Consider the following 21,978-nt stretch of genomic DNA (forward strand, 5'->3'; position numbering starts at 1 on the left):
CCACAGTGTTATGTCAATTAAATTCCCCAAGAAGTAATAAGGGGAAAGGAAACGGCATAATGAGACCATCAAGGTTTTTCTGAGAGATTTCAGTTACAGGTGGCAAATAAGTAGAAGAGACGATTAATAAGAACCCCACAGCAAGGCAAATTGCTATAGCCTCTTTGCTGGTTGTAAGTCTTGGTTGCCCACTAGGATTGCTACTCCTCCACGAATAGAACCATCCACAATTCTATCCGTACGAACGATAGTACTGTTACGCATGGTTGAATGGAGTCACCATTTGTCTTTAGATAAGTCTCGCAAAAGCAGGATGGTTCATGTTTTTGCAGTAGTGCCTTGATGTCTTCTGAATTTCGACGGATTCCACGGCAATTTCACTGTATTATTATTATTATTATTATTATTCGTTTATTAACCACAAGAAACTGTGGGTCACCCCGGGTGGGCAGTGTGCCAGGAGGGTGAGAGATTTACATACTGAGGTGTGAGGAACCATATGTATAATGTACAAGAGTACATGCGTACTCGACCCGAGATATTTACATAATTGAACTTACACAAGCTTAAAATAAAAACAAAGTTTATAGCAATAGACATCAGAATTAAAAAAAAAAATTCAGCAGGCAAAAAGACCAGGTGTAGGTGATCGTCACAGGTTCAATAGTTGGTAACAGTTCTTGAGGCATTCCTTTCTGTAGAGCTTGTCCTCACAGAACTTATCAGGGTTGATGCCCAGTTTATTGTAGATTTGGAGGCAGTTGGCCGGAAACATGCCCCTAAGGGAATCAATGTTTGTAAGTGTATACCGCAGAAGGTGGCAGGAGTCACGGCGTTCACCTCTTGTCTTCTTTGGGCCACAGATTAATGAGGATACAGATGGAGCATCTATTCGGCCTGTGATAAGCCGAGCTAGCATGAATGCATTTCTTGTCGTAATGAGAAGTCTCCAGGGAGCGGTCCCTAGATTAGCTTGGAGGATGGAGCTAGAGATAGTAAAAGAGTGACCCACCACCCTGCTTATCCATCTGAGCAACCAATATTCCAGACTGGGGTACTTTTTTAGGCGGGAGGCAGGAGCAGATGACCAAATTTCAGATGCGTATAGAGGGATAGGGGTAATGCACCTCAGGATGTACCGACAAACCAGCGCTGGCTGATGCACACCAACGAGCTCGTGACGCACTGCCCAAAGTGCCGCGTACGTCTTCTGTCTCATCCTGACAAAGTGAGGCTGGAAGGCGAGTTTAACATCCCAGGTGAGACCTAGGTCTGTGTGGGAAGTTACCCTTTGCACCCTTTCCCCGCCAACGAAGATTTGAACATAATTTTTAACTCTTTTTTTTTTTTTTTTTTTTTTTTTTTTTGTTAGCGGTAGTTGGGCAGATTTGGAAGGGTTCAGATGCAACCCAATTATGGCTAGATAGTTTTCCAATTTCATTAACTATGTAGAGGATCTGATAAGGATGGTTTGAACTCACGTAGAACTTCAGATCATCGGCATAAGAGACAAAGTTAGGATTATAGTGTACATGCTAGGAAAGGTTCCAAAACTACTGCGAAGAGGATTGTTGAAAGCACACTCCCTTGCGGGATGCCTCTTGTGACGTCGAAATTTACCTGGAAGTCGTTGACAATAACACACAGATGTCTGAGAAGTAGATGGACTTCAAGATTTGTAGCAAGGTATCTGCTAGACCGAAGCAGTGCTTCAGAATAGTAGAGAGAGCTGGTAGGTATATTCTATCGTATGCCGATTTAATGTCCAGGAAGATTATGTCAATGTGGGATTTATTATTGATGGCCTGTTGGATTCTGAAGAGGGTATCTAGAAGATTGGTAGTTGTTGATCTCTTGTGCTGAACGGTGTGAAGGTACTCGAGCCTGTGACCAAAGCAGCGCTGGGCAACTAACTGCTGGCTAAATCGATTTTTCAAAGATTTTAAGTAAAGAGCAACTGATGGAAAACTGGATATTACTACTAGTGTTGGTGGATTTGTCAGCCGGCTTCCGAAATGCTGAGGGCTTACTTTTCTGTTTTGAATTTATCTTTTTTTGGGAAAAATGGATGCTGTCCTGTGTCCATTTCCTCCTCAGCAAAGCCTTCCAAGACCGAGTCATCGGGTACTTTCTTCGTTTCGACATTCATTTTCTCTTGTTCCGCCGTTGCGGATTGAGATTTCTATGCTGTTACTTTAATGCTCCATTTTTGTAATGCAGAAGCACTAGGTGTGGTACCGATATTAGAGTGGCAGCTGACAGATTTCTGTTCTGGTTTTACTGGGGTCAGTAAATAGTCGGGATGGGTATAAATTAATTCTAAATGGTTCAGCCACTTCTGTTTGAGTCTCAATCGAATATTTCTTAGCAATCTTTTCAGTATATGTTGTTTTATTGCTATTTACTGCTTTAGCTACTTTTCTGCTTCCTGGTATGAGATGTTCAGCTCTGCCTTTAGACGTATTTCCTTTTCTTCCTTCCAACTGTCATGCTCGAAAGTAGGCAGAGTGTTCACTTGGCAGTTAATGCACGTGGGTTTTGCAGCTTTAAATGATGTTATCTCATGGTTCTTTGCTTTAAATGTGGTGCAAAGAACTATGAGAAAGAATCAAACATATTGATCTACTGTGCAGTTTAGATAACCAGCTTTAATCTCGTCGGGAGATATTGGTGTATTAAAAAGTAAGGGTGAGGTTTCTAGTAGGTATTAGATTCCCATCCCTACGTACGAACATTCGCTTTGCTGCTGTCATTCCTTTTTTTTTTTTTTTTTTTATTTGTTCTGAACAGATTTCCTTCTCACACTTCGTGCAAATCCCCTTCCGAGATAACGCCTCAGGATCAGTTCAGTGTCGTGTAGGGGGGGGGGGTACTATAATTAGTATTCCACTAACAGATGTTGCTCACAGGAACTATTCAGAGTGCCTATCAGGAACGAAGCCGTTTAACCGATTTGGATGAGTTGCTATCCTTTTCAAACCCTTCTGGATGGAGAAGGGCGACATTTTTCCTATCAGCTTTTCACTTGTAGAATTTACAATAAAGTAACAAGGTGTTGGACCTGATGTATCTTCAGTTCTGGGTCTTTTAGCTGAAGTAAAATTTTCGGTGTCAGTGTTATAATTTACTGGTAAGAACCTTGTTAGGTTCCCAAAAGAAGAATTTAAACTATCAGGATTAAGTTGTTTGTTTTTCTTCAGAACCAGGACTACCCACAGAGCCCAAATGGGACGCCCACTATCTGGCAAGCAATAGATGCGCGATAAGGTTACCCAAACACTATATCCGCAACTCCACCAACCTGAATCCTGTCTCTTGGATCATGAGAGTAAGGGTATGGAATCGACACGATTGACTCTTTCAGGCGAACCCACTAGTCGAGTGATGGTGGCGGAGCCATCCAGGACCACCTGTATTGTTGAAACAGGGGCCAAAGTGGTGTTCTGATGCTGGGCCTCTCAACCACCATATCCTCTTTCCGAATTTCCACTGGTCGCAACTCACAGCAAACAAGACGGATTCCTATGGTGTTAGCCTGGGACGTAAGTTGTGCGCGTTAGATCAGTTTCTGCTAATCTCGAGGCACCAGTGCGCACGTAAAGGGACTCAAACAGCAACTCCTCATTGGTAAGATGTCTACAGATAAGATAAATCTCCCTGACATTTACAACACAATTATAACAAATGGAGAAGAAACAAAAATTTGGACAGAAACCTTAAATTAAATGCTGGACTCCATGTTCCTACTGCTTCTGTTACTCACCAACAAACACGGCAACTGAATAGGAATTATATTTCTCTGATTAGTACAATTTCGCAACCCCAAAAATAAAGTTAAAGAAACGTGCGAGGCCAGATTTGTTGGAGGGAGAATTTATAATAAAATTTAACCAGTTAAACCTATCTTACTGTTATTGTTTAACAAATGAGACAGTTTTTTTTTATCTCATTTGTCTCTACAAGAGACATTTTAACCCGCACACTGGAAGTAAACATTTTTAATAATACTCCTGAAACCAGGTAAATCTGCATCTGAACCCAGATCTTGCAGATCAATCGCTTTGTTGGCAAATCCTGGAAAGATTACTCTCCTTTCGAATTACTTCCCTTATTTACTTCAAGATACCAGTTTTCGGATTTAAATCTCGTAAAGGCATTGAAGACGCTCGCGTAGAGCTTATCCGTCTCATTAATTCTACTAGGCACAAGTATTCTCTAGTGATCTTCGTTGACTTCGAGGGCGCTTTCAGCTCACTTTGATGGGAAAGCGTCGCGACCAGCTTAGGCTTGCTAACTGTTCTTTGTAGCTATTTAATATTATTAGGAGTTAATTCACTGACAGAATGATCACAATGATAAAAAAATATAATATCATCACGTTCTGTGTCTCGTTGAAAATCCCCAGGATCATTTTTTTTGTCGTGATGCCATGGGTTGGGAAATATTTTCATAAAAAATCCTCGTCAATATTACCATTTATTTGTAATCATACCAGGGGTTTAAATTTTTATTTTTTTTTGTGATTTTCTTTATAAAATAAAGAAGCACAAGTGGACATTACATTTATGCTCTTTTTTTCGGAGATTTACCCTTTACATGGTAGTTAGAACAACAGCGATGTGAGGCACTTATGTTTTTCGATAAAGGAAAGGTAGTTCAGCTAATAATTTTTCTACTTCTTCCCAATTTGCTAAGAGGCATTACGTTTCCCTTTTCTTTTTCAAGACTGTTTCTTATTTGTGACATCAATGTGTCACGTTTTTTCTTTATAGTTCATCACTGATCGATACGCGTTATGGTTCTGATCATCTTTCCTTTCGCAGAAAATAATAATCACTGTTGTAAGAATTCAGTTTAGAATAAAGAAATCAGATTTATTTAAAATTCTACTATTCTCGGATAAATAAATCGCAGAGTTATTTACTAAATAACTCTGCGATTGGTAAAGAGAAAGTCCAATTGCACATTGAATATGGAGGCATTAGAATCCGAATAAAGGCACTACGAGCTATTTGTAGTGCGTCAGAATGGTTTCTTATAAAGCTCTTGATTAGAAGATATATAATGGTTTCTTAGAAAGCTCTTGATTATATTAAGATATATAATGGTTTCTTAGAAAGCTCTTGATTATATTAAGATATATAATGGTTTCTTATAAAGCTCTTGATTATATTAAGTGCAAATTCATGGATCGTGGTGCTCTGTACAATATACAAGGGGTTTACGAAAAGTAAGGTAACACATTTTTTTTTCTTAATGATGCTGAAAGGGAATGAGATGAAACGCGGTGGACAGATAGACCCGTTCAAAAAGACCGCCAGTGCAGTGTTGCGGTACTGTCGCCTCACAGCAGATTCCAGTTGCAAAATGGCGGCTACCATGCGAGTGTGATCCAAAACAGATATTCGTGACGTTATTCGCTTTTTGCAAGCAAAAGGGTCTTCACCAAGTGATATTCACCGTGAACTGATTGCTGTGTATGGCGAAAAGGTGATGACAAAAAAGCAGGTGTGTTTTTGGTGCATATAGTACTATGTAATATTATGCACCAAAAACACACCTGCTTCTTTGTCATCACCTTTTCGCCATATACAGCAACCAGTTCACGGTGAATATCAATTGGTGAAGACCCTTTTGCTTGCAAAAAGCAAATAACTTTTTTTTTGTGTTTTTGGTGCAGTAGAGTGGAGTGTTTAGTGTCAGACGGCACCAGGGGTTCCCCCCATCTCCGCGTGACATACATTGTGGGTGTGCAACAGAAGACTGTCAATGCCAGAGGTTTAAAAGTATATGGATTTTGTATTTGTGTAGTGTCGTGTACCGTTGTTCATCTGGTCATTTAGCTGCTGGGCCCCTGATGGGACGTACCTGGTGGTGTACCTGGTCAGCCTCCACGGGGTGGAGTGGGGCGTTGCCCCATTCCGCCCCGTGGAGGCTGACCAGGTACACCACTATTATAGTTATTTACTCTGGCAGGTTCTGCCACCTAATTTCCTGAGATTTCAGTGGCAAGGACCTAAAAAAAAAAAAAAAAAAACCCGCTACAGATAGGGGTCAGCCAAAACAAAGGAAGTACTAGTTGGGCGATTTGATGTTGTTAAGTTTTTGGGTGTAGGGCTCAAGCAATTTGGAGTTGATTCGGACGCTAGTTGTAAGTTAGAGAAGGGGAGGGAGACTGAAGACTGGGGAAAAAAGATAGAGATACGGGGTCCATAGGGAAGATGACCCCAAGTCAGTGGAGCAGGCCCATGCCCCACTAGAGTGAAAAAGAGGGGTGGCGAGGGGTGACAACAAGGATGAACTCCCCCTCCTGCCGGGGAGTGGAGGCAAAGGACCACGCAAGGGTGCATGGCTAGGGAGGCCTAATGGCAGCAGCTCAGCTGTGCTGGTGGGTTCTATCACCCCTGGGATGAAAGGAGGGAGAGTTTTTTCCCTCTTCTCCTGAGAGGACTGTCATATCCAGGAAATTTCTTACTTTGATGTTCAATGGGTGGTGTTTGGGTGCCTAACCAGTCTAGCAGTGAAGACAGACTGCGCAAAATCGGTAAAGGCGGCGTAGCGCTGCTCGTCCATTATAATCAGGTGCTCACAATGCCGGGGATTTTCTTGCATTTTAGTGGCAAACCTTAGCCGGAACTCGTCATATTCATGGCAATCATACATTACGTGATCCCACGTTTCTTTAGCCCCGCAGTGACACAGTGGATCATCTTCAATGCCTAGGGATGTTAGCTTCACTTTAAAGGGTCCGTGGCCTGTCAATAGAAATGTAGTATGGAGGCCTGGTGAGTACCAGGGAGGAGGCTTTGGACTGATGAGGTTCACAGAGGGAATAAACATTTGGTTATCAATCCTTTGTTGGTGGTGTCCCATGTCTCTTGCCAGGTCATGTACATAATTTCAGAGATTCTCTTCCTTTCCTGTTTGCGGTTGTTATCAAGGTTATTAAGAGTGATGTCTGCTGTTTCAGTGGGAATACTCTTCTTCAATCGTTGATACAATCCTCTTCTTATTACTTCTAGGTGTAGGGGTATACATCCAGCTAGAACCTGTAGAGCTGGGGTGCTTACTGTACGGCACGCCCTTGTTACGGCAAGGAGCATAGAACGCTGTATGGAGTCTAGTTTAAGGCGATTTCGGTCGAGGGAGGCTCTACACCATACTGAGGCTCCATAGCAAACTATTGGCACAAATATGGCATTATAGATGAGGGCCAGAGCCCGGCGCTTAAGGCCCCAGTCTGCACGGCTTATACGGATGATCATGGCCGAGTATTTTTTTATTTTCTGTGACATTTCAAGTGAGGATGGAAATTTAGCTTCATATCTAAGATAATTCCTAAATACTTGATTTCTGGGTATAATCTTATGGAGGTGTTGTCAATTTTGTCATGTTTTTGGTGCAATGAATTTAAAGCGGGGCGTGTTGACATTGAAGATCGACATCAGGCGGGTAGGCCACAGTGCTCTGGAATCGCTAAGGTGTTCTATTTGTGGATTTCCTGCCAAAAGGAGGAACAATCGATGCACAGCTTTATTGTGCAACGTTGGAAAAACTGAAAGTCAGAAGTCCTGATCGTTTGCGTCGAAAGCCTTCGACGCAAACGATCAGGACTTCTGACAAGCGCCGTGATTTTGTTGCACGACAACGCAACTCCACACACTGTCCACACCACTCGTCAGTGGTTGCGCCGTAATCGTTCGGAAACTCTGTCAAATACCCCTCCCTACAGTCCAGACTTGGCGCCTTCAGACTTCCATTTGTTCGGCCCTCTGAAAAAATACCTTTCAGGAAAGCATTTCACCACGGATGAGGAAGTTCATCAGGCAGTGCGATGTTGGTTACCGCGTGTGGGCACGGACTTCTTCAGTACTGATATTGATAAACTGATCCATCGTTGGGACAAGTGCATCAATAAAACTGGAGACTTTGTGGAGAAGTAATGCATGTTAACTTATTTCTTCGTGTGTAATTTTAAATTCGTATTTTTAATCATCATCGAGAGAAAAAATGTGTTACCTTACTTTTTGGAAACCCCTCGTGTGGGTGTGTGTTATAACAGAGCACCTGAAAACAAAGCATGAACAAGATTCAAGCCTTCGAAATGTGGAACTACAGACGCATGCTAAAAATATCTTGGTTAGAAAGAATCACCAACAACTTGAAAAGAGCAGGAAGAAAAATGTAAATTGTTGAACTTAGTGAAGAGAAGGAAAACTGCCTATCTGGGACACACCCCTTAGAAATGATTATTATAAATTTCTTCAAGTAATAATAGAGGGGAAAATAGAGGTAAAGAGAGGAATTTGAGAGGAGGAAACTTTCTTGGTTGAAAAACATCTGTAACTGGACTGGCCGATCAGCTGAGGATCTTTTTCGGCTCGCCCAAGACAGAGAAGTACAGCGTGATGATGGCCAACCTCCAATAGGAGACTGCATGATTTTCACTTCACTGCACATACCTTGCAACATAATATTCGCTGAACCTTTTGTAATGTTTTATTTCTTTCCTCCTGGATTTTTTAAATAAACAGTGAAGTGCAACACGTATTTCACGATCCTTCAGTAATTTAATAAAATAAACAAAAACACGTACCTTAGATCGTAGTAATGATTAAACATTTTTGTAGTGTATTTTGCATATTTTCTCCTGAATTTTAATAACAAATAAAATACAACGTATTTCAAATTTCTGCTGTGATCGCATATTTAGTAAGCCGATAAAATAAAAGAGCTCTTCTAAAAGCAACCACTTTAATATATGCGCAAACAGAGAATTCCTTTTATGTGTATCCGCCATATTGCCCATTCACTCCTCCGATTTGCGTATGGCAACGGACGTAAAATTCAGTGCTTCAGCTACGATTTATATTAATGGAGAGCCTATGTGCCATATGAAAGAACTAAGTAATTGCCGGATTTCTACTTAAACGATTTTAACGAAATTTGGAATTACTCCACCAATCTTTCTAAAAGGTGAACGTTTTAAATTTCATGAAAATCTATTCACTGTCAGTCGAGCTGTTAGGTGGACGGACAGACATGGTGAAGACAACTGACGCTTTATGCATTATGCGAAAACATGCCGAATAATAAGAGGTCTGCATTACTGTGCAGCAATGGAGGAGGTGAAGTAGATTACATACGTTGCGGACTAGCAGCACAGTAGATAAAAATGCAACCAAAGTCTATTTCCCATATCGTTTAATAATTCCAGCTGGCAGCTGCTGTTTAACGGTTGCCATTATGAGTTAAAGTTCCTACTTTACGGATTAAAGAATCATACCGGCACTCACTTTGGTATCACGTGTACTTCCTGTTCATCCCTATTGTAGTTAAAGGAATTGGGCTGGTCCTACTTCCTTAGGTAAGTACAGTACTTGTAAAGGATTCATTTCCTAACGGAGCATGTGCGTGCACACACCCAAGTAAATATACAAAGTTTATATAAACAATTCCATCAGCAATGGCACAGATCGCTATACATTTTTAATTAAAAAAAAAATAGATTTTGTTGAGAGAGAGAAGAGCAAACTGCGTTTTTTTAAGAGAAAATTAACTCGAACGTTTATTAAGCTCTTTTGGCCATCAGCAAAAAGAACTACAATTCCATTCATTTTAGATTGTGCACTAAAGTGTTCCTCGATTTACACGACAATAACCCCCGTCGATTCGCATAACAAAGGAAGTTTGCAAAAACTGTTTGTAAGATTCTAATTAAATTGATATTGAAGTACACTTCTAATATTTTCACTGAATTATATGACTTGGGAAAGCGACCAGTAATAGTTCCCGCTTTCTGTCAAAATGTGCTTAATTGTACAGGCAAGGCGTCTCCGTGAAGGATACCCAGGACACGTGGCCAGATGGTAGAGAAAACGACGGGAGGAAATGTGAATTATTACTTCCTGCAGCAAATGACAGTTACTATGACGCACAAGATATGGTACTGTTTGGATTGTACTCTTCGGTTTCCATGGTTAAGTCTACTCCATATTCACAACCCGTCCTACAAACATTAAACTTTCATTAGGACCTGCCTGTCGCACGCTCTCCCCGTGTTTCTAATACCGACGTTTCCGTTCACTGACTTCTGTATATCAATTCCCTCTTCCCCCGACGCTTATCTTCCACTGTGTAAACTTGATTCACGCGCTATGACTGTACTGAAGACCATTCATCTTCTAAGTTTCGCGTGTGCTTTGTGATATTTGTAAAGAAGATAAACTTGTGGAACACGAAATAAATATTTAATTTTCATGACGCGGTTCTGGGTGCCACATCTTTCTATCTTGTTCTGAACAAGATTTACGTTCTCTCCCACGTCACGAGCCAAATTAAAAATTTAACGCTAGTATATTTCGAGGTGAAGTATTGAAAATGAAACAGCTTTACTGTCCACAATCTGCATGCACAAAAACATCTGAACTTAATTGGTTGCTTGCAAGGTTCTCCAGTTGTACACAATAACTTGTGTTAACACTGCTAGTTATTTTTTAAAATGAAATATCCTTCATTGTGGAAATTAAAGTAATAGATACCGGGTTAAGTACCATAAAAATACAACCTGGACTCGTAAAAAAACCCAATAAATTTGGTTTGGAGTTCATTGGTACATCAGAAATACAAGCTATAATGCTCCAACAACAGTAAATGAATAAAAACAATTATTTTCAAAAGTGGTAAAAGATAAAAAGGCGACAAAAGATTAGAGTGACGCATGAAAATTGGTCACTATGTGAAGTAAGGATTCGTAAGTTAAAGAAGAATAGAAAATGGCCAAAAAATGTATAAGGAATATATAAATAAATATTAACAGGGTATATATTTTAAATAAAACTAAACATGTTTAATTCATTTTGAATAATTAAAAACATCCGACGCACGATCCTTGTCAAGTAGATATCCGACTGAGTATATCAGGCTCAGTCAGATGGCTAAAAGCGGCAAAATGTATTACGGTATGTCATTCATGTCTAAAACGTGACACTCGGTTAAAATATGTGTGATGGTCAAAATGGTGTCGTATTCCTTATATATAAGAGAGTCTTCCCCGCCCTCAGAAGAAAATAATGCATAAGACGACTGTGTCCTATGCAGGGGCGAGCAAGATCAACTTCCTTTCTGTGGTTCCTACGCAGACTAGACTGCCATGTTTTGATTACAGGATTAATCTGATACAACTTGTTTGAGACCTGTTGTGCCATGATTGTTGCTGCTTATTTTAACACATTTTAATCACTTGCCTCTAGTCTGACAGTATAGGGGACCAGCAGGCTGAGATTTCTCTGAAATTGTGCTGATCAGGCTGCAGCATCTGACAGATCATTACTCCTGATCTCAATGTGGCTTGGGATACAGCAGAAGCGAATGTCGATTCATAAGAAGAATATAAATTCTGCTGAACGGTGGACAGGACTAGACGAGGATTACATCTCATCATTGATAACGCCTGTAATTCGCTTAAAGAATGTGTAAACTATACACCTTTGGTAATTATATGTTTTAATGTATATATAAACTGGTATATATACTGAGGTGTATATACTGCACTTGCCTAGGGAATCTTCTTCGATTGTTGGAAAAACTGCAGCGGATCCTAGAGATAATTCTGATTTCGAGCCATCAGTGAAGACGGGCAGGAAATCACAGTAAGCAGATCGATGGGTAGCATAGGGTTATAAGTAGATAGTGGTATGAGTGTGACCAAATGTATATCTGAAACTGTTTTCGTGTGAAAGACCTCTTATGTGTATGTTTGTTCAAATGCCAGGTGCGCGGCAACTAAATGTGTAACTTGAGTGTTATGTTTATGTGCTGGTATACGTTTGGGTCGGAAATGAGTTTACTTATCGAGCAAAAAAAAAAAAAAAAAAAAAAAAGAAAAGAATATTCAACAAAGAATATTGAATATTCTTTTTGAAGCTTTGCTTTTATAAATCAAAAAACCTTTTATTCAACTTCTGATGATTACTGTTATTGGATGCATTTTAGTAAAATAAGACGCAATACGGCGTCCCGAAAGCCCAATGCCCTAACATAGTCGCTTGCTGCTACTCTAAAGGTAACTATAATATTAGAAACGTTAACTGACCCAGGAAAAACAAATTCCTAAGTGATTCCCTTATTGTTTTAGAATTCTGAAAATTACTTAATATGCCTTACAAATGAATCTGTAAACATACGTATTTAGTATTTTGTTCCAGCGTTAACTCACAAAGAAAAACACACTTACCTTAGCAGGACTGTTTACTTACATGTATTCATCGTTACTTTCCGTCATAGGTCCATCACGCCATTCCAAATAACATATAACTCGATAGTCGCCGTTGATGAAGATTTCCATTTTAGTTGCAGAGTACAGAATATTAGGAAAGGAAAGGAGACTGCTGGCTATCCATATCCACAGTGTTATGTTGAGCGTCGTTACTCGCGACATGCGGGGCTTGAGGGGATACATAATCGCCATATACCTATGCATGAAAGAGCAATAAAAGCAGTATTATGCAATGTGAAATATTAGTTGTGTGATTCGCTACTTATCTTCATTACTGACTTTATAGTTATGGTGTAATAGTAATAATTTTCATAGTAATAATTATGAGGTGGGGTGCCGTGTTTTTTTTTTTTTTTTTAAGAATAAGCGGCACTTATTTACAGAGCATACATTGAATGGCCATTTCATTACGCACAACTACTCAATAGTGAAATCCATGATGCCCTCAGAGCATCATGGATTCGTTGTGGTATGGATTCCACAAAGAGCTAGAAGTACGGAAAAAAGATGATAATACATATCGATTCAATTGCCTCCCACAGTTATTGCAAATTGGGTTGTTGCAGATCTCTACTCCGAATAGCTCGTCCCACTTCATAACATCCCACAGGTGCTAAATTGGTTTACGCAATTTAGCACTTGTGGGATGAAATCTTTCGTCTTACACCGCAGCATCTCAACGTATCTACACTTGTTTTTCCAACCCTCCAATGACCAGTGTTAGCACTCTGAGCCCACTGCAATCGTATTTTCTGCTGACAATAGCGGAGTCCGTTTCAATTGTCAACTGCCAAACCCTACCCGTGACAATATAAAATAATGCATTCTGAAATATCTATTTGGTTACCATTGTTGTACTGGATTTTTAATTTGACTGGCGCTAGCCTTTCGTGTCCCTGTACAAGTATTTTCAGCTTCGCTAGCCTCTCGTATCAAAAGAGGTTTTACCGACCAGAGAATTGGTCTAATAACGAAATGTCATTTCGTTATTAGACCAACCTCGATGCAACCGCGGCACAGTCATGCGTGACAGCAGCAGCAAGGTTGCAATTCCAGCGTGTGTGTTGCTAACTACCTTGCCAAGTTCAAAGACACTTAAATCTTTCTTCTTGCCCATTCTCGTACTGAACTGCACATAGTATATCGTCCGCCTACATTCCGGTATATCGTCGGCATATCGTCCGCCTACATTCCGGTATATCGTCGGCATATCGTCCGCCTACATTCCGTACTATCCAGGAGTGTCAGGACGTATCTCGAAGATCCTTAGAAGTTACAACATCAAATGTGTACAATTACCCGGTAGGAACCTACGTTCACTTGTCTCCAGTGTGAAGACCCCTGTCACACCTGTCTTACGCAGCAATGTAGTGTACCGTATCACCTGTAAGGCCTGTAACAGTTGCTACGTAGGTGAGACATCGAGACGTCTCCCGGATCGCCTCACGGAACACGACAGAGCAATCCGGCTTGCCGAAACTGACCAGTCCGTGCTCGCAGAACATTTTTGGGCTACCAACCACGATCTTGACCCCAAGCGCGACTTTGAGATAGTGGACCACGCGCGACACTTTCGCCACCGCCTATGGCTAGAGTCACTAAACATAATAAACAACCCTAAGGCATTAAATCGCCAGAAAGGCATGCGTCTGCATCCCATCCTAGAGACAACCGTTTTATTGATGGATGATCACTGGCGTAAGGCAGCACACGTCCGTGCTACAACAATGACGCATGATTAACGTGTTACACTTTGCTTGTAGTGTATTCAAATTTTATATTAACTTATCAGTTGATAAAGGGACACGTGTTCCGAAAGCTACTGGTTTTTGTACTTATATTTTATTTTATTTGTACTTTATTTGTTAATAAATATCTGGGTATAACTGTATATATCTGTATTTGAGTACTCAAGGTGTGGCCAGACCATTGCCTTATATAAGGGAATAATCACCTCTTTATCGCTGCTAGAAAAATTCCTTTATATCATTGATAAGACACCATGAGCTACTCTTGCAGCCCGTCTGCACTACTCAGAGAACTACATATCTGCCTGCACAATTACCCCCAAGTCCTTTTCATTCTCTACCACTGTCAGTGTAGTACCACAGAGTTGGTACGCTGCTCTGGGGTTGCTGTGTCCCATATGCAGTACTTTACATTTGTCAATGCTAAACTTCATTTGCCACCTCTCAGCCAATTTGCTCAACCTTTCCAGATCCTGTTGCAGCAGCATAGCGTCAGTAGTGTCCTTAACAAATCTGCCAACCTTTGTATTGTCTGCAAACTTGGACAATAAGTTTGATATACCATCATAAATATTATTTATAAATACAGAAAACAATAATGGATCCAACACTGAACCCTGAGGAACTCCACTCATAACATTAGTCCACGATGAGCAGTGTCCATTGATTACCACTCTCTGCCTTCTCCCCTTCAACCATCCCTTTATCTATAGCAGCAATTTGCCTCCAATGCCACACTGCTCCAATATGTGCAGCCGTCTTCCAAGTGCAACAGTATCAAAAGCCTTTCTAAGATCCAAGTATATAATATCAAAGTTATTCCCTGCATCCAGTTCTTTTGTGACTGCATCAGAGTATCCAATCAAATTGGTCAGGCAAGACTTCCCCTTAACAAAACCATGCTGTGTCCGAGCTATAACTGAAGTCTTGTCTAGATGATCCTGCAGTGCTTCTTTAACCAGTGCCTCCATTAATTTTCCTGGAACAGAAGTTAAACTCATAGGTCTATAATTACTTGTGTCAGCCTTTGATCCTCCTTTGTGAATTGGGGTCACATTTGCACATCTCCAGTCTAAGGATACCTCCCCTGAGTCCAAGGAAGCTCTCATAATTATGGCTACGGGTTTGCTTACTTCCTTTGTTGCCTCCTTTAATATAACTGGATAGATCCCATCCACCCAAGGTGCCTTTCTTGTGTTTATCTTCAACAATTTCTCCTCCACTTTACTCTCAGTTATTACAAGATTATCTAGCTTACTGCCAGAGTTGAATACACCTCTGGCATTCCCCTCGTTGAATAACTCCTCATATGTGAATGTCGATGCAAAATATTCATTTAGTTTGTTAGCTACCTGAGCAGGATCATCAACAGTTGAACCATCGATATCAAGTGAACCAATATGATTCATCCCCTTCCTTCTAGAGTTTACATAAGTAAAGAACTCGTTGCTGTTTTTCTTTGCATCCTTTGCCAAAGATTTCTCGTAATCCGCTTTCGCCTGCCTAACCTCCTTTGTAACTTGGTTACAGATCAAATTACATCACAGGCTTCTGTGTCAGGTGTTAATTTGTATGTATCCCATGAATTGTTCTTCTTTGCCATATGTCTCATTAGTTCATCTGACATCCATTTAGGCCTAAACCTTGAACAATATTTCTTAGTTGGTATGTAAAGCCTAGTAGCTTCCAAGATAAGTTCTTTGAATGCTTCCCATTTTGAATTTGCTGTTGGTAACATCATCAGTTGGTCCAACTGTATAGAATTTAAGTACTGTCTCAGACCATCGTAGTCGCCTTTCCGAAAGTAATAACCCTTTCCTTAACCCCTGATGGTAGTTACCTCTTTGAGTAAATCTCATTTCAGCACACTGTGATCACTGCCAGCTAGTGGTTCCTCTACTGCAGATTCTTAATGCATGAACAATTACTACTGATAATCAAATCAGGAGTATTACTCCCTCTAGTTGCCCCCCAAACATGCTGATGTAGAAAACAATCATCCAATAAATCCACAAAAGCTTTGCTAGTGTGTGTAACGAACCCACAAATTCCAGTCAATATCTGGGAAATTAAAATCCCCCATTATAAGACTCTGATTTACTGGCCCACTCTATTTCCCTGTACAGTTTCTTATTATACTCATCAGAGTCATTAGGCCTATAGCACACTCCTACTCTCAATTTTGATCTCTCAATGCTTATGTCACACCAAACAGACTCAACATTGCATTGTCCACCCACATCAATTGGATGCACTTCCTTAGATTTTATGTGTTTCTTAACTAATAGCATAACCCCTATTCTCTTCCTATCCTTTCTGTAGACATTGTACTCCCCAAATTTCAGTTCTGCATTCCTTATATCTGTGTGACACCACGTCTTTGATATCCCAACAATATCCGCCTTTGGTGCTTTGAGCAATACCTCAAATTCATAAAATTTATTTACCAAACTCCTAGCAACGGTGTACACGCAAGTATACATGCACCTGTTCTTTTTCTTAGCTACCCTAACACAACCCATGTGTTTACGTGTAGCGCAATGACTCGCAGCAGTCTCTGAAATATCGTGCAACTTGTTTTCTAGGATTCTGCTCATTCCAATAGAAGCAGTGCAAGAATCACTTTTACCTCTGCCAGTGGCTACTGTTAATCTATTAGTCCTTGTATCCTCCCCAAGCTAGCAGTTTTTCGACCCACCTAACACTGCCTCGATAGCATCAGCAAAAATTCTTGCACCCTTTCTATTTAAGTGTATGCCATCCCTGTAGAAGCAGTCCCTTCTGTTGACAAGTACAGACCAGGCTGAGAAAAATTCTACCCCTGGAACCTTGCACAATCTTTCCAGGGCCGAATTGATCGACAAGGCTCTCATCATATACTCCCTCCTATCGTGTCTGGGAAGAATTGCAGACACTTTCAAATTGAACACTAATTCGCGGCTTTTTTTTCAACAGTGACCTGTACTTGTTAAGTAATTCTGCCGGTCTCCTACTCTTAATATCATTAGTTCATTAGTGCTTAATATCATTAGTTCATTAGTGCTTAATATCATTAGTACCATATATTAATGTTATTTGGTTTTTGTTATTTGGTTTTTTTTTAGGACCATTAGCAACTAAGGCCATATTGCTCCGGGATATGCGGTGGGCATTCCCTGACCTTTCCGCATCCTCCGCATTTGGTGGTGACGGGCTCGAACCCCAGTCTAATCAAGAAGCGTGTGCTACGCACTGCTGCTCCTTCCCACCTGGCTACGGAAGCGCCCTATATATTAATGATAGAGCTTTATTCTTTAGGTCCCAATCCACTTTACTAATCCGCTTTTATCATTGCAATGTATTTTCGGATTTTAGCTCACAGGTATTTTAAGTGGGGATATAGATACTTGTTATAGATACAGGCCCAGATTTCTGTGTAGAGACGGATTGGGGTGTTGCTAATTTTCATCACTGGTGACCTTCGGATTTGGAGCTTTCCTTTTTAGAAGGATTGACTTCGTTTTTTCCCTGGAGATTGTTAATTTGTGCATGGCAGCTCAGTCTTGAAGTTTTCTCAGTGCAAAGTTGGCTTGTACTTCCAATGTGGCTCTTGTATCAGAATGAACAACCAGTACGAGATCAACAGGAAAGGGCAGAGGCTTGACCTCGCCGAGATCCATCCCCAGGAACTCGTCCAAGACAATGGAAAAAAAGAAATGGCCAAAGGACAGAGCACTAAGGACAGCCTCGCAGTATATTCCTGGTGACTGTTTGGTATTTGTTGGTTATCTGCACTGTTCTATTGCTCAGGTTTGGTTTTGGTATTTGGATTTTAGCAGCATTAGCAACTAAGGCCATATTGCTCCGGGATATGCGGTGGTCATTCCCTGACCTTTCCGCATCCTCCGTATTTGGTGGTGACGGGCTCGAATCCCGGTCTAATCAAGAAGCGTGTGTAAGCACTGCTGCTCCTTCCCACCTGGCTACGGAGGCGCCTATTATTATTGCTCAGGTAGGACTTTATACTGTTATACAGGGAGATTCAGTACCAGTGCGACACACTTGCAGGAGGTGTAGGGGACACAAAGATGAATCGGAATCACATAGCATTGCAGGGTCCGAAATGCCATTGTCATGCGGTAGAGGACGATGAACGGGAGGCCGCGTAAACAGCGATCCCGCTGGAAGTCAGCATTTGCGAACCGTTTCTGTCGAAGAAACCAAGTAGCAAAAATCCTCCGGAGTGGATAATCCGCAGGCTCCAATGATTGGACGCGTTGTAGATGGTATGAACTCATTTAGTTTGTTGACAGTATTCTCGATACAGTGGATTGGGAAATACCCAATCGTTGGCCTATCGCTCGAGTACTCGTGCTCGGATTGCCTTCTGCAAGACGTACGACATTCTCCTCATTGTCTGGCGTCCTCGTCGTTCGCTCTCGATTCATGGTACCTCTCGTGAAACAACCAGTCTCAAGTAACCTTCTGTGCACACGTGCGAAAATCGTATGATGAGCAGCACGCTTGTGCGGGAAACGTTCCTGGTACAAGCGCAGAGCGGCGCGCCCGTTACAGTCCGCAGCTCCATACGCGAGGTGCATGTCGGCCAGTTCAACGTTTGAATACTCGTCCATCCTACTGCCTCGGGAACCGGTTTGCAAATGCTGACTTCCAACGGGATCGCTATTCACGCGATCTCCCGTTCAACGTCCTCTACCGCATGACGAAGGTATTTCGGACCCTGCAATGCTATGTGATTCCGATTCGTCTTTGGGCCCCCTACAACTCCTGCAAGTTTGTCGCACTGATAGTGAATCACTCTGTATAAACTGCTGAACGTCTTGGCCTGCCGAAGTTTGAATTATGCTGTGCCACCATAGTCGATCGAAGGCCCAGGCAAAGTGCACCATTATGGCTAGAGAGTATTTAGATTCTGTCTGGGTAGCTAGAGAGATTAATCTGTGGATAGAATCTTCTGTACTGCAGCCTGTTTTAAATCCAAATTGATGTGGATATGGTAATTGTTGCTCTGTGTAGAAGTCGGTGAGACGGGAGAGCAAAAGTCGTTCTTGGAGTTTGGCCAAAACTATTTGGTGGACCCAGGAGCTGCAGACCCTTAGGAAGGAGATCGCACATAGAAGGAAACAATTCCAAAGAGCCCGCAGGTCTTGGCCGCAGGCTGACGTCTTAAGACAACGCTGTAGGGAGGCAAGAAATCTATACACAGACAAAATCCAAAAGAGTAAAAGAAAATCCTGGGAGTTGCTTGTCTCCACAGCTGGAAACGCGGATCCCTGGTGGGTTATATACAAAGTAACCCCGAACAAACTCCCCAGGGGAGAAGTCCTCACGACGACTTGAGCTCCAAAAGGCACTCTAACAACAACGTGGGAGGAATCAGTCAACAACCTCCTAAACGCAATACTGAAGGAACCAGCACAGCCATCCAGTGAATAACTCAAGCTGTCCAAAGAAAATGAAGAATACCTCACGGAACAGAGGGATCAACCATTTACAATGGAGGAACTCCAAGAAGCGGCTGCCCGGATTAGGCCCAAAAGATGCCCTGGAATAGATATGCTTGAACCTAAAATCATAAAGAAGGTTGCTGACCTAGAACCCCAACTTCTCTTCAGGTTGTACAATTGCTGCCTGGAGACTGGCTAATTCCCTATGGAGTGGAGAACAGCAAATGTAAAATTAATTCTCAAAGCCCCAAGCAAAAATCCGGCACTCCAGGAATCATATCGACCCATAGCGCTCCTAACAGTTTTAAGTAAGCTATATGAACGGCTCCTTCATAGACGGATACAACACTACTACTCCACTGCCAACCTTGAGGCAAAAAACTAATTCGGATTCAAGCCAGGTCACTCGACTGTCGATGCGATGAGAAACCTACTGATATCAGTGAAATTGCCAACAGAAGTACTTTCTCGCTATTGCAGTGGATTTTGTCGGGGCGTTCGACTCACTTTGGCGGCCGAGCGTCCTGGGCAGGCTCAGAATGGCACAAATCCCAAGCAATCTTTATAATAATATCAAAAGCTACTTCTCACACCGAAAAATAGAAGTAAAAGTACCATACCAACAGATCAGCAGGAACATCCACAGGGGATGGCCCAAGGGTTCCGTGCTCGGGCCACTGCTATGGAATATAGTATTTGATGATTTTCTGAACACCGGCCTTAAGGAGGTGGTAACCCAAGCATTTGAGAATGATTTAATTCTCACTGTGACGCAGACAATAGGGCACAACTTGAGACTAGAGCAAATCAAGCTCTGTATACTCTACAGCGGTGGGCTACGGAGAACTTTCTACAGATCTCGCCTGCCAAAATGACGTCCATCTTGCTTAAGGGAACATTGGACATAAGGAGGCCACCGCAAATTAAAATAAATTGCGCTACAATCAAATTCGCCCAACAAATGAAATACCTCGGGATCATTTCTGACAGCAAGCTCACATTCCAACTGCATCTGCGGCAACTCAGGACCAAGTTTAGGAACTACTCGGGCCTGATTGCTTGAGTCTCACGCAAGGACTGGGGACTGAGTAAACAAACCATGTTGCTATACTACAAGACTACTTTTCTCCCGGCGATCACATACGGTGCACCAATATGGTAGAACCAGACTGACCACCAACAAAAGAATACTGGACTCGACACAACGAACAATATTGCTCAAAACCACCCGAGCCTGCAATACTGTGAGCACGGAGGCGCTCCAGGTTCTTACTGGATCTCGAAGAAGTGGCCAGATGCGAACTAGCATACTACCTATCAAAAGAAATCTCTGTGACCTACTCGGGCTCTACGATTGAACCCACAAACAATATAAAAATGGAAAAGGCTCGGCTCTTGGCACACTTAAAACAGGAATGGTGGACAGACTCAACCAAAGGGGAGGTGACACGACGCTTCTTACCTGATGTAGACAGGGTTTTCCCGAAACTATCTGTATGGTTCCACCCAGGCCTATATGCCATCTACTTATTGACGGGCCACGGCCCCTTCAACGAGAAACTAACGTCTCTGGGCCTCCTCCAAGACGCCAACTGTTCATGTGGCGAACCGGAAAGCTGGACCCACCTCATGCACGGATGTACAAACTACGAGGACCTACGTGGAAATCTAATAACAAGATTGACCTACGTGCGCGAGGCCAGGAGCATCATCTCTTGCACAGAAGCGAAAAATATAAGAACCTCACCAGATTTGCACAGGAACTCTTTGCCAGAAGAAGAACCTGTTCTGCGATCAGGAACTATGCCTTGTAGCAGACATTAAACTTCGACAACACCGGACTATGAGCAAATACACCAGTACTGAAACCAAATTATCTGACCCTACCAACTTAATTGAATAGGACGCACACCACAGAAACGATGGACTCACTGGATGAAAAAGGCACTGGACCGCCCTCCCTGATGATAGAAACAGAATCAACGGACCAGACCTATCCGGGATGGTAAAGACACTCCACGAGACACTACCCTGGTCGGGTATATAACCCATAAACGTGACTGACCTCAACCTACCTGGATGGACACATAGCCCATGAATGACATCGGGGCACTGGTTCCGACTGCTTCGTTGGACCCATATCTTTTTCCCCACCTTGAACAGCATATTTGCTGCCAGTGCGCCAATTGGCGACCGAGCTGGGCACTCTTTCCTGGCTTTCTTTCCACTCCCCTGGCAGGGGGGAGGTGCCTGTCCTCTTGTCTTCTCCCTTCCTCGCCACCTCCATTTTTCCTTCTGGTGGGGCATGGGCATGCCCCACTGACACCCATTGACTCCATATTTCTGTCTCTCCCCCAGTCTTTAGTCTCCCTCCCCTACTCTATCTGTACACAAGCGATTGGTCTACACGTCCAAATTTCGCGCCTCCGTAGCCAGGTGGGAAGGAGCAGCAGTGCGCAGCACACGCTTCTTGATTAAACCCGGGTTCGAGCCCGTCATCAACAAA

The 21,978-nt window shown here is 42.1% G+C and overlaps 1 protein-coding gene across 1 annotated transcript in view; it reads right to left on the reverse strand.

The window, feature by feature from the left end:
- LOC150088168 (tachykinin-like peptides receptor 99D) overlaps positions 1 to 21,978 on the reverse strand; it is a 377,178-nt gene that overhangs the window by 59,606 nt on the left and 295,594 nt on the right. The window contains exon 2 of the mRNA XM_090370597.1: positions 12,258 to 12,473. Within this exon, the coding sequence (XP_090226723.1) occupies positions 12,258 to 12,473 (216 nt within the window). The remainder of the gene's footprint in view (positions 1 to 12,257; positions 12,474 to 21,978) is intronic.

The sequence above is a fragment of the Mastigoproctus giganteus genome, chromosome 3, assembly GCF_048544385.1.
Source record: "Mastigoproctus giganteus isolate SK-2022 chromosome 3, ASM4854438v1, whole genome shotgun sequence".
Lineage (NCBI taxonomy): Eukaryota > Metazoa > Arthropoda > Arachnida > Uropygi > Thelyphonidae > Mastigoproctus > Mastigoproctus giganteus.